At 38.6% G+C, this 13,044-nt stretch overlaps 3 protein-coding genes across 3 annotated transcripts; 1 reads left to right on the top strand and 2 right to left on the bottom strand.

The window, feature by feature from the left end:
* Positions 1–758: 758 nt before the first annotated feature.
* LOC122012632 (zinc transporter 10-like) lies at positions 759–2,517 on the bottom strand. Its single transcript, XM_042569235.1, has 4 exons — positions 2,371–2,517; positions 2,239–2,296; positions 1,513–2,150; positions 759–1,421 (listed from the first exon to the last, which is right to left on the bottom strand). Exons 1-4 carry the CDS (start codon positions 2,383–2,385, stop codon positions 966–968), a joined length of 1,167 nt encoding a protein of 388 aa, XP_042425169.1. The 5' UTR covers positions 2,386–2,517; the 3' UTR covers positions 759–965.
* Positions 2,518–7,677: 5,160 nt separating this feature from the next.
* Positions 7,678–10,888, top strand: LOC122012628. Its single transcript, XM_042569233.1, has 4 exons — positions 7,678–8,206; positions 8,785–8,976; positions 9,375–9,722; positions 9,810–10,888. The coding sequence occupies exons 1-4, from the start codon at positions 7,802–7,804 to the stop codon at positions 10,668–10,670; spliced, it is 1,806 nt and encodes a 601-aa protein (XP_042425167.1). The 5' UTR covers positions 7,678–7,801; the 3' UTR covers positions 10,671–10,888.
* A 322-nt stretch (positions 10,889–11,210) lies between these two features.
* Positions 11,211–12,600, bottom strand: LOC122012629 (diacylglycerol O-acyltransferase 3-like). Its single transcript, XM_042569234.1, has 2 exons — positions 12,164–12,600; positions 11,211–12,041 (listed from the first exon to the last, which is right to left on the bottom strand). The coding sequence occupies exons 1-2, from the start codon at positions 12,515–12,517 to the stop codon at positions 11,373–11,375; spliced, it is 1,023 nt and encodes a 340-aa protein (XP_042425168.1). The 5' UTR covers positions 12,518–12,600; the 3' UTR covers positions 11,211–11,372.
* Positions 12,601–13,044: the final 444 nt, after the last annotated feature.

Below are 13,044 nucleotides of genomic sequence, written 5' to 3'. Positions count from 1 at the left end.
GACGCTGTACCTCTCGAAGATTTTTGGGAGGCGGCATGTCATGTAATGCCTTTATCTTGCTGGGGTTCGCCTCTATGCCCCGCTCGGTCACGATGTAACCTAGGAAGCGCCTGCCTTTTGCTCCGAACAGGTACTTCTGAGGATTAAGTTTGACTCCGTATCTTCTTAATGTTTGGAAGGTCTCCTCCATATCTACTTAAATTCTAAATTATTTACTTAAATTCTAAATTTATTTATAGAAAAAATAAATATCTAAATTTAATAAAATTGTAAACCCAATTTTAAAATTTACACAGAAAATCTTATGCGACCCTTATAAAATAAATAAATATCTAAATTTAATAAAATAGTAAATCCAATTTTAAAATTTAGACAGAAAATCTTATGTGACCCTTATTGCTGTGTTAAACGAAGTCTCAAGAATTTTAGGCATCCACAACGGAGTTTTTTGACTCTCTCTGTCGGATGTGACATAAGCTGGGTTGGAAAAATCGAACCCAGCTTCTTATTCTCTGTCTTCAGTTTCAGTGAGGCATCTCAATCAGGAAAGTTCTGAAAGGCCCCGGAAAAAAGATTGAGATGCCTTGTACTGCAAAAGAGTGTTTCGTCCAGCCTCCCGTGCAACGATAAAGCGTTCAAGTGGATTCGTTCAAGTGGATTGCTAGAGCATTGCGGATCAATCATCAACAAATGTACGCGAGCACTTAATTTGGAGAAAAAAAAGTATGCTCCAGTCTGTAAGGATATGAACACTTAAATTATAAAAAATATAAAATTTAAAAATAAAATGCTTCGTCGATATGCGACAGAGTGTTACATTTTACACACACTAACCATGAGAGCAAGCATCAAGCTTTTCTCCACAAAGACTGAATGAAGTAATGACAATTTCAACGACTGAATCTTAAAACTGGAGTTGGAAAGCAGAATCGAGAGGCATGCGCGTAGTAAGTGATATAAATCCTTCAAGCCCAGATTGCGAGGCCTGACATGGCGGCGGCGCCAACGAAGAGCGCTAGGTATGACACCACCTGATGCCGCACGTTGCATCTTGCAGTCTGGCTCAAGAAATCGGCGGCTATCAGATCCACCAGGGCCATGTAGATCAGAATTCCCGCCGACATCGAGTCCAGAAGCCCCTCCACCACTAGCGCCGCCGGGCTGTTGGCGTTGTACCAAGACGCCACGCCCGCCCCCACGGCGATCCCCAGTGGCGTCGTCGCCGCGAAGAACCCAGCCATCACTGCCGCTGCCGCGTTCCTGAACTTCGCTTGGGAAATGCATCCGCCCAGTGCGAATCCCTCGAAGAACTGGTGGAAGGAGAGCGCCGCCACCAGCGGCCGGATGGTGCAGGGGTTCTGCGACACGCCCAGAGACAGTCCAATGATTACCGAGTGCGACACGATCCCCAGCTCCAATATCTACACATCAACGTAACAGTGCCAGACTTTATTATTATGCCCATTGCAAGCTTCGTTCGTGGGGTTTTGGGGAATAATCATAAACGCATACCTGGGATACCACCACGTGCCGTACGTGGGACGAGCCGCCCTGGTTCTCCTCGTCGTTGTCGCCGCCATAGTAGTGGGCGGGTACCGCGTTGCCGTTAGCACGCGCGTGGCTGTGGCGGTGCTCCGCCGCGTGGGCGTGCAATCCGATGATGTGCATTGGGTCTTTCTCGTTCCCCGTCGTCGGCTCTACTTCTGGCGCTGCTGGGTGGACGGCGATCCCTGAAGAGGATGGCGACGCCTCCACGAGGTGCTTCCGCTCGTAATACTGGGTGCTCACGAAGTCGACGACGAGGGTGGCCAGCGCCGCCACCATGGCGACGAAGCCGGCGAAGGGGAAGGCCTGCCAGGGGGTGTGCTCGAGGCAGGGGTTCGAGAAGGACGACTCAGCGGCGTCGAGCATGTGCACGAACCCTGTCGCGAGGATGACGCCGGCAGCGAACGCCTTCACGAAGACGAAGACGCCGCTGTCGGTTCGCACCCGACGGCCGATCAGGGGGATTGCCACGCCCACTGCGCCGGCAAGAAGAATCACCGTGAAAGCCACCATCTTCAGCCGTAGAGCCGCGTAATCGTCCCTGCATCCATCTGCCTCCTCAGCGGCGGCGCAATTAGTCGTCGCTATCGACGCGGACATCTCATCTTCACCACCATGAATTTATCAGCCACTTGAGCGCTGATCAAGATCTCAACTTTATAATACAAATTGAAAAAAGTAATGCTTTTTTACCCCAATAAAATTGCAACCGCTGGCGGAATCGGGTGAGGTGGCGAAAAGAATCGGAATCCTGTAATAAACCCTAATTTAATTTTCCAATTTCCCCAAAGAAAGCGATAATTTCTCACTCGATATTATGCATACCTCGAAGAAAGACATCGGGAATCTTTATCTACAAATTTTGAGACTGGCGACGAGAAAACGATGGACATATGTAGAACCGTCGTAGAGAGCTAGGGAGCAGAACCAGGCGAAGAACATGTTGCCATTCTCTTGAAATAAATCGTGAATGTCGTCATCCGGCAAAAAGAGAAGTTGGACAAGCTTCCGTCGTGTCTCGGCTGCGGGATCATTAATATCGTCCACGTGTTCTTCGACGCCTGCCATAGACTACGTGGCAGCATCAGGGCCGTTGGTTGGGTGTTTAACCATGTCGCCACTATATTACGGCGACTGGTCCACAAGCGTGTCCCGTGCCCCCTCTCCGTGAGCATCATAAATTAGTCGACTACCTAAGAAGGTTGTTGAGCAAGAATGACGACATGGTGTTTATTATTATTATTATTATTATTATTATTATTAAAAAAAAAACAATTAGTTCCTGCTCATCCCGTGAATGTGCATTATTAATTGACATAAGATATTTAAATTATATCAATTAATGCTGAGATGGGCCCATGAAAATTTTCTGCTATCATCGAGTTAAATTGAAAAGTTAAAAAGGGTTTACGGTGGACACTTATCAATTCAACGTTTTTTTGATCAATCGTATATTAAAAAAATATTTATCTATTAATTTATTAAATTTCAACATCGAGTATTAAATATTTGATAAATTGAGAAAGTATTAGGTCGCTGTAACATTATGTGGAGATGTAATTGGAGGATTGATAATCCGTAATTTATGGATCAAAAAATGATCTATTTTTTAGATTTTTGATTTAGATGAATCTCATTTATTTATAAATGGAGTCCATCTAAATTAAGGATCTCCTGATCTACAAATTACGGATCAAAAAAATCTCAACGGATGTAAATGTGCTTTTTTTCCTTCTAATGAATTCATTTGTATTCCATTTGTAACTGTTTTGTTGGTTTTTGTTTTTCAACTTAATAAAGTGGACCGAAGGCCTACGGAGTGGGCTGGCATGAGCAAGTGTTCAATTCGGCCCAAGGTATAGAATGTTTTATTTGGATATTTGAGTTGGTTCTTTTAATAAAATTTGGCTGAAATTTTATTATGTCATTCGAAATATTTGGAATATCCGGAGAGGTGGTTTTGGACTCACAGTAGACAATTCACTGTTGGTTAAGCTTTAAAGGTAACTGTCTAAAAAGTTTTTTTTTAAAAAAAATCTCTCTTTCAAATCTCTTTTTCATTCCAGTTTATTAGATTTTTTTTATGGGATCTTTATTTTCTCTTTCATCCGCATTCTAAAAAATATATAATAGATTTTATGAAACTAAAAAGGGGAAAAATAGGTTAGGACATGTGTATTGATAGATTAATATACGTTGCCAGTTTTGGCTGTCAAATAGTATGTCATATAACTATTTTATTAATATATCTATTTTATTAATATATACTCGTATTCATTTTAATATTAACTATTTAGAGATCTCACTATTTTTTTTTTTACTTTTTATAGCTAAAAATTTATTTTCTTAATTTTTAATTTTTTTTATATAAAATTTATTCATTAACTATGTTCAAAGAATTGAATACGGTTAAAGTGTTCAAATAATTGAATACAGTTAATGTATAGATATTATAATATCCGTCCATATTAATTTGTAATACTATTTAGATATTATAACACTCATATATTAATACTAATATGAATACTCTAAGTGTAACAGAAACTAAAATAAATATATATTTTTTTTTTGTAGCATTTCAAGTTTATTTCAAATCCAAGGTGTTAAGTATTATCAATTAGGCTAAAATACCTTTAACGCTTCTATGTTTTTTTATTAGCATTTTGCCTCCCTATGTTTAAAAAATAATATTTAACCCCATTTAATCAAAAGTTAAATGTAAGAAATCTTGTAAAAGACAATTGTGGCCTTTTTTTTTTATTATTTTCCAATAATAACCTCAAGTGGGAAAAACATATTAAATTGACTATTATATTCTTAGAGAAAAATCCTCACAAAATTCATATATGTATCAGTATAAACAACAGAAAATTAACTCTAAAAGAGATAACTAGTTAAACTCATTCCATTATCCTCACCAATTGGAAAAAAAGAGCAAAAATTCTAAATTGATGAACCAAAATCAAATGAAAATGAAATAAAATTTATTATTAAAAATCTCCCCCTCATCATCAAATATGGTATACAATAAATAAAAGACAATTGTGCCATTATCTTTTTTATTATTTTTTTATAATAATCTCAAGAGGAAAAAAACACAAATTGACCATTATATCATTCGATAAAAATTCTCATAAAATTCATATATGCAATTGCATAAACAATAGAAAAACAACAATTCTAAAAGGGATAACTAGTGAAAACTCATTCCATCACGCTCACCAAACCAAAAAATTACGAAAATTTAAATGTGATTAACCAAAATCACTCCTACTTCATTGTATGTCACATTTGATGATGAGGAGAAAATTTTTAATTTAACTTTGTTTCATCTTCATTTGATTTTGATTTATTAATTTAAAATTCTGACTTTTTTTTGTTTGATGAGGGTGGTAAAATGAGTTTTTGACTGGTTATCTCTTTCAGAGTTGTTGTTTTTCTGTTGTTTATACTATTGCATGTATAAATTTCATGAGGATTTATACCAAAGGATATAATAGTCAATTCAGTATGATTTTTCCTCTTAAAGTCATTATTGAAAAATGGTTAAAAAACAAGGGAATAATTATTTTTTATCAGATTTCTCACATTTGACTTTTATTCAAAGGGGGTTAAATGTTATTTTTTAAACACAAGGGGCAAAATGCTATGGGATAAAAAAACACATGGGGGTTAAATGTGTTTTAGCTTCTGTAACTTTTACTCAAAACTTGAAAACAAGAATTTAATGTTTTACTCAAAACCTAAAAACAAGAATTTAATGTTTTATTCATGCTTCTGTTTTTTTTTGTATTATGGTCTAAAATTAAAATTTGACATTTATGTCCTTAGTAAATTTATCATTTTATATAGTTGCCACCACATTTTTTATAGGAAAAATTATCTTAAAATTCTTAATCACAATTTCAACATGCAATTCCTATATCCAAAAAACTTTATTTTCACTCACTAACCAAATATAATGGATACAAATTTATCTGATTACCCCTTATATTTTTTAGATATAAAAAATCTAAAAATAAGTATAATTCTTCTTAAATTCAGTACTTTAAATTAGAATTTAGTATATTTTTCTATAAAATTGTGCATGATTCCTTATTCACCTCAATTGAATGAAAAATATACTAGATTCTCTTTAAATAGTGCTAAATTGGATGAAAAATATGTTAAATTCTCTTTAAATGGTGTTGAATTTAGGAGAAATTATATTAAGCGGGAAAAAATGCTCAATTTGATAAAAATTATATTTGATTCTAGTTTAAAGTGCTAAATTTAAAAGAAATTATACTCATTTTTAGATTTTTTATATCTAAAAAATACGAGAGACAATTAGGTAATGATGTTTGCATGAGGAAATTGAAGCAAATAAAACTTTGCATGTAGGGAACGGAAATAAATTTTTTTGGACATGGAGACTACATGCAAAGTTAAAATTGTAATTGAGAATTTTAAGATAATTTACCGATAAATTTATCATTTTATATAATTACCACCACACTTTTACGATATTTTATTTTTTAAAATAATATTTCATATTTTTTATATAATTTGTATTTTTAGAATTTTTTATACATATTTTTGTGTATTTATATACATTTTATCATTTTAAAATTTTATTTTTATTAATTATATATATATTTCATTATAAAAAATAATTTTGATACAATATTTAAAATATAATAATAATTATATAAATAAAAATGTATTAAAATTATATTTAGATAATTAAAAAAGATTAATTTATATATTTTAAGAATATTATTATCATGTAACTAAAAATTAAGATTGGAAGTAATTATCCATCAAACACTTCAATTTTTCTTTGTATTAGCTTTTGACTCCTATTTCTAAACATTTTATACTTCAAATTTTCACTAACTTTAAAGTAATCTATATATATAAGAACTACTTTTTAAAGAAGCAAAAGCTCTCCCAAATATTTTCTAATTCCACGTAGCGCGTCATAGCAAAAGAAAAAGCATTTCTAGTTTATGAAATTCTGAAATTTAAACTTGACTTTCTCAATTCCTCTCGCCATCATCCCTTTAGCTTCCCCTAGAGATTGGAATATCATTTTTAGCTAGAAAAAGGTATCTTCTTTTACAAGATTAAAAAAAGAGTCTAAACAACAAAAGTTCAAAAAAATAGTTAACACACTGTTTGAATCACTTGTTATGTCAGATTATCAATCCATCTATGCTTCTCAAATTTACCAGATAACCATTAGAAAATTTTGGTGATCTTCAAGATTAATCAATTTGAATGTTTGAATACCTTAATTAAAAAATAATAATTTGATCAAAACTCTTTTAACATCCGGAATTCTTTGCCAGTTCCTTCCATTCCAAGGCATCACTCGACAATGTTTCTTTTTTCCCCTTAAAAAAGTCGGGTATAAAGTACTTATTATATTTTTTAAAAACCAAGGTTATTTAATCCAATTGTAATAGAAAAATTGAAGTTAAGCTATTTTTTAGTTCATCACTAAAAAAATACATGTTGTCGAATTTTACATACTGAAAAAAATACATTTTGTCGAATTTTACATAGTGTAGAAGGAAAAAACAGGTTGAGGAATCGTGACGGCAATTGTGTGATTTTTAAATTGCGTCTTTCATTCACTATACTTGGCGTTGAAGTAGCACAAATTCTATTTTCCTTTTTCTCATTCTAAAAAGTATGCCATTATTTTTCGTCCCAGTGCTTTGACCAACTTTCACCTGTCCGATCTGAAACAATAATTATTGAACCGAATCTGCGCCTGGATCGCGACTTGGTCGGGCACGAGGCGACACAGCTACGTAGCGACCCCACGAATTGACTCGGCCGAACGCGGTCCGCGAGGGGCCCGAGTCAAACCGTGTCAATATTATTTGGTCCATTTTGGTTGAAAATATACACCAATTTTTAAATTTAGAGCGTTGGTTCGAAACATGAGATTCCGATTTAGTTCGCGGGCGTTGGCACTTCGGCAACCAATCACAAGGCGAGTAGCCGTACGACGGAAGAAGCGCACGCAAACGCGTCGCGCATGAGCAGCTCACGTGGGAGGAAACTGCCTACCTCGTGTGACGTGGCATCTCCCACTGCGGAAGGAAAAGGCCTCCGTCTCCTCCAGGCTGTTGATTCCATTAATAGAACTGCAGCAAGGTACTATTTGCTCTCGTTCGCTGGCTCAGCCGGATCGGGGCTGAGAAATTTGAGGACGAACTAGCAGCGGGATTGGTCGAGGCAATTTGATTGACTTGATCGCGGTATGACGGTGAAGACGATGATGAGATTCTCCTCGCTGTCGCAGGAAAAGATGCGGCGGCGGCGAAAGTTCAAGGTTGCCGTGAGCGTGGAGGCCGTCGAGGGCTTGCCCCCTGCCCTCCCGGGGGCAGGTGCGGCGGCGGCGGTTGAGTTCGAGTGGAGGCGGCGGCTGCCCGTGGTCGTCGGCGCGCTCTCCTTTCTCGTGGGAAGGAAGAGGGCGGAAAGAGGGATCACGTCGAGAAGGATGGTGGAGGCGGGATTAGAGTTCGCTGCCGCTCGTTGGGGCGACGATGACGAGGCGAGCCGGTTCGAGAATGTGTGCCGGTTTCGTGAATCCGATCTGGTAGCCGGGCCGATCGTCGGGTTCGATTCTGGTAGAGCGTGGAATGTCTCCTTTTCCGTCCTATATGTGAGTTATTATTATTATTATCTTTATTAATTCGAATTTCTATGCAATTAAACATGATTTTGATAATCGTGAATTTGTGCATTTACGTGTGTGTCGTGAACAAGGAAAGTCAATGGTTATCTTTGACCATTGGTTTGATTTAGTTCGCATCTAATTCGTTTTCTACAATTATCAATTTGGTTATCAGAGTCAATCTTGCATTTCGTTCCAATGTGAAACTTTTGAAATAGTTAGGAGAGAAACCTGTTCATTTTGCATGTAATTATTATGCCAATTGATGAATAATTTGAAGATTGACAGCACCACCATCGGGCAATCGGTCTTCTTGGTAGACGGGGCTGTGAAATTATCCGACATTTCTTGAAGCTGCTTGTCTGATTTTGAGGCCCTCACTTTGCCTGACATAGTTCTTAGTTTTTGTTTTCCTAATAACTAGACAAGTAAAACATTCTTGCAGAAATTCGATGAATTGTGAATATATTCCTTTGGTTGAAGTATTTTCTTTGTCAAGTGCCAATCAGTTTTGTTTGTCACATTCCTATCAGTATGTTTCTCAATGTCTAAGTTTGCTTCTTCAGGGAAATAGTGATGATGGAGTTAAGGCCAAGGAACTTGAAAGAATCGGGACAGCAACGGCAAACCTAGTAGAATGGGTTAGGGAATCCTTATCCCATGAAACAGGTGAAAGGGCAGCAGGGAAGAAGGAACTGAAGAAGCAACTTCCCATCATCTTAAAAACGGACAGCTTGTCAAGCTATGGGATGCTTTATGTGAGATTCTTTCCCTACCTTTATGTATTCGATGGAGACTAACTATATTGTTTTCGTAGCTTCAACACCATAATAGTTTGGAGGAAGTCAATTTTATATTCCCTTTAGCGTGCCACTAGGGAAACTGTAACATTCTACTTTGGCTTCAATAGTTCCATCCTTAAAACAACTAGATTTTAGTTTTAACATTGTCCTTTATGCTCCATCTCTGATATCGACTCGGGCTTCTATGTATTAATACTTAAATATGAGCTAACATTGCGTCTCTATCTTTCTGACGTCTCTCACACTGCAAATTAGCATTTCCAGTATTCGATTTTTGAATCAAATACCTGAAGAACTTCTATTAGGATTTGCCTGTATTGTGAGTTTTCTTTAGCTGATTGTCAGTGTTGCAGGTTACTGTCATTTTCATAGAGGTGAGTCCTGACAGCGTAACACGGAGCGCATCAGTCAATGCAGAAAAAACAAAAATGGAACGAACGGAGAGACAAATTGAGAGATCCAATTCAGGAAGCTCTGACCGAGGAAATACGGATGATGATGATGATATATTGGCAGTCGAGAGTAATCAGAATCACACTGCTAGCAGCAGCGGAAGAACAAGCCCAGAGTCAGAATCGACTTCAAAGGGATGGTTCAGCTGGCGTAAGAAGATTAAAAGTAGTGTTTCATATAGGGACCTTGAGGGAGAAAACAAAAGAACTTCCTTATCTCAGGAACTGTTTTTCTCTGATAACATCAAAGTAAGCAAACCTTTCCTAAAACCTAATTCACAAATCTTCTTGTCCTAGGCTTGGATCGTTAATATAATTGTACTTCATTGTGAACAGGAAGCATCGTTGAAGGTATCTAGTCAAGAAGATATTGATCCCATTGGTAGATGGACAAGTGAAGAGTTTATGAGCAGGGACAAGCAAACAAAACTCAAAGCTCAGACATTCTTCGCTTCCATCGATCAGAGAGATCCAACTGCTGGAGGAGAGAGTGCTTGCACAGCAATCGTCGCAGTGATTGCAAATGCCCTCCACAAAAACGAACTGAATACTCCAACAAGATCAGAGTTTGATGCACTTATTAGAGAAGGTTCATCGGAGTGGCAAAAGTTATGCAACAACAAGTCGTACATTGAACAATTTCCGAACAAGCACTTCGATCTCGAGACCATACTGGAAGCAAAAACAAGGCCGATATCCATTTTGCATGACAAATCCTTCATAGGATTCTTTCAACCAGAGAGTTTCAAATCTTTGCATGGCTTAATGTCATTCAATGACGTTTGGGCTGAGATAGTAAATGACATCGGAACAGATAGTAAGGTCTACATTGTGAGTTGGAACGATCATTTCTTCATCCTCAAGTTGGAAACAGATGCATACTACATCATGGACACACTGGGAGAGAGACTACATGAAGGATGTCAGCAAGCTTATATTTTAAGATTCGACGATACAACAGAGATGTACCGGTGTTGTGAAGAGAACAAGGGGACTGAAGACAATGAAGAGATAATCTGTAGAGGGAGAGACTGTTGCAAAGAGTACATAAATAGATTTTTAGCTGCTATACCATTGCAGGAGGAGTTGGAGCTGGAAAAGAAAGGGATCGAGACCAACACAGCACTTCACCAGAGGTTGCAGATCGAGTTCCATTTGACAGAAGCTTCAATGAGTTGGCAGCCATTTGAGTTGTAATGATTGTTGGACTGGCACAGTAATGGCTCCATGGACGACACAGGGAGAAACAACATTACTAGGGATATAGATTCGATTGACAAAGATATAGATTGGAAGTGACACACATGTACAGAACACCAAATATATACTCTTTGGACACAATTTGTAGAAGAGCAGAGGGGCAACCACATTGAAGTAGTGGTTATGTACATAAATAAATCCTCTTCTTCCGATAAGTTTGTGTCAAACTTCAGGGCATGTTCTCGCTTATATTTGGCATCGGCAAGTGAATTCGACTTAAGTTTCCAGTTCGATTTTCTCGAATTGCTTCGTGACCAGCTTGTTTTAACCCTAGTCCTGGAAAAAGTGTAAAGTTTTGTGTTGTTCTTGCAATTTATGTGTTCCTATTTTTGCTGCCAGTGATTTATCTGTTTATACGATGTCTTTCAGACTCTTGAGAACATCCCTACGTTTTTCATTCTTCATATTTCAATTTGCTTCCTGGGTCACCATTCCTTGTCTCTCCGTTAAGTTGTGAATGGCATACACGATCACGAATTTAAAAATAAAGATTGCATTTTGTATTATCCTAAACAATGGCCAAGCGCCATTGTAAGAGGTACACGTTCAAACTACGAGAAAAGAAAGATAAAAAGAAGTGGCTTGTATCATACTAATTAAAGAGATCTCTGTTATCTACAATGATACCATTCCAAACTCTTAAGCTGCAACCAGACTTGCGTCCTTCTCCGCGAAGAAATTGGCAACGATCGCGCCGACATCTTCTAATCCAACACCAATGCAGAGAGAATTCCTCTTCGGAGCAATGGCTTCATCAGAATGGTTCAAGACTCGCACATTTGGCCCTTCCTTGCACTTGCCCATGCATTTGCACCCCACAACTGCACCCTCGCTCCCAATCTTTTTGTTGAATTCCTCCATTAGCTCCAACGCCCCGGATCTCTTGCACTTGCCCCCCATGCAAACTTCGATCTTGTTCACCGCCATCTCAGTCGCGATGCTCTTCAAGCTATTGCAACCGCCAATTGGTGCAACAAAGCTGCAGTTACCGCTCTCTTGAAGCGACTTTTGAGGGTTGTGATGCTCTGTTTCTTCCGCTGATTTAGGCGGCACAGAAGGGGCAATCGATAGGCTTCCGGTCTCGGTTTCGTGAACAACAACAGAATTTTTGAGGCCGTTCATATTGACAATCTCACCGTCGCAATCGCTGTCGCTGGATTCAGAGGAAGAAGAGCTTGTGGATGATTCATTGCAGTCTTTCTTCATCGCAGCCTTCATGGCTGCCTTCTTTTCCTTTTTCTTTCTTTTCATCTCTTTCTCTTGTGATCTCAGCTGCTTCAGTTCTTCCATCAAAATTTCTGCTACTTCCTGATTTTGATCAAACAAAATCACATCAGACAATTTTTTTTTTCAAATCTTCGGAACATAGAAGAAACGTTGGATCGAGATTTTAAGAAAATATTTTTATTCATAATTAATCGAAGAATCACCGTGAACGTCTTCCCCTTGACTTCCCCAGCGAGCCCTTGGTTCGTGCCGACCCCGATGCCCATCGAGCATAGCGCGGCGAGATCCTTTGACAGCCCCTTCACCAGCTTTGCCTTCTTCTTCTCCTCCTTGCACTTTCCCCCACCGCATCGAACCGGGGGGGAGTAGTACTTTAGGTGTCCCGCGTCGGAGAACGACGCTGACAGCCCCATAATTCGACCCGAAGACCTAACCCTCTTAGCGAAGCCCGCCATGGAGGGGGCACCAGTGGGGACGGATCCGGACAGGGAATCGTGAATCGGAAGAACGCCGGGAACGACCGAGGTTCCACGGAGCACGGCGCGGGAGATCTCCATCGCTCGGGCTTCGATTCGAGTCGTGTCGCCGGAGGAGAAGTCGATAGACGCCGTTGGGTTAGGTGAACCTTCGTTTGCTGTTATTTATATCGGGAAAACGACGCTGCCCGGCTGTTAGGTTTTAATTGGTCAAAGATGGCGTCTCAACGACGTGTCTTAATAGATTGGGATTCCACCTCTTAGCACGTGGCTGTCCGAGGCCTCGCACGATTCACGCGTTGCTTCCACACGCGCTCGTTTTATTTGGCTCGTCGGATTGATCCATTCGGATTTTGACAGCAGCGATTCTAGACACGTTGACGACGCGTCATCTTGGGAGGCCCATGGAAATTTCAGCAACGAAAATGCCCTTGTCAAGCTTTGGTAATCACAAGCAAGTGATATGGGCAAATATGAAATTCAAAGTAGAATCCGAATACAAGAGTCAAATAAACCTTAAAAAATGATAAAAATTGGGGGAAACGTTTTCCATATTTGTTATTGAATAAATAAAAAAATTACTGGAAATGGTTAATGGAGAAATAAAT

The sequence above is a fragment of the Zingiber officinale genome, chromosome 8A, assembly GCF_018446385.1.
Source record: "Zingiber officinale cultivar Zhangliang chromosome 8A, Zo_v1.1, whole genome shotgun sequence".
NCBI classification, from domain to species: Eukaryota; Viridiplantae; Streptophyta; class Magnoliopsida; order Zingiberales; family Zingiberaceae; genus Zingiber; species Zingiber officinale.
The sequence above is the reverse complement of the archived record's forward strand: the minus strand, read 5'-3'. Positions and strand labels throughout refer to the sequence as shown.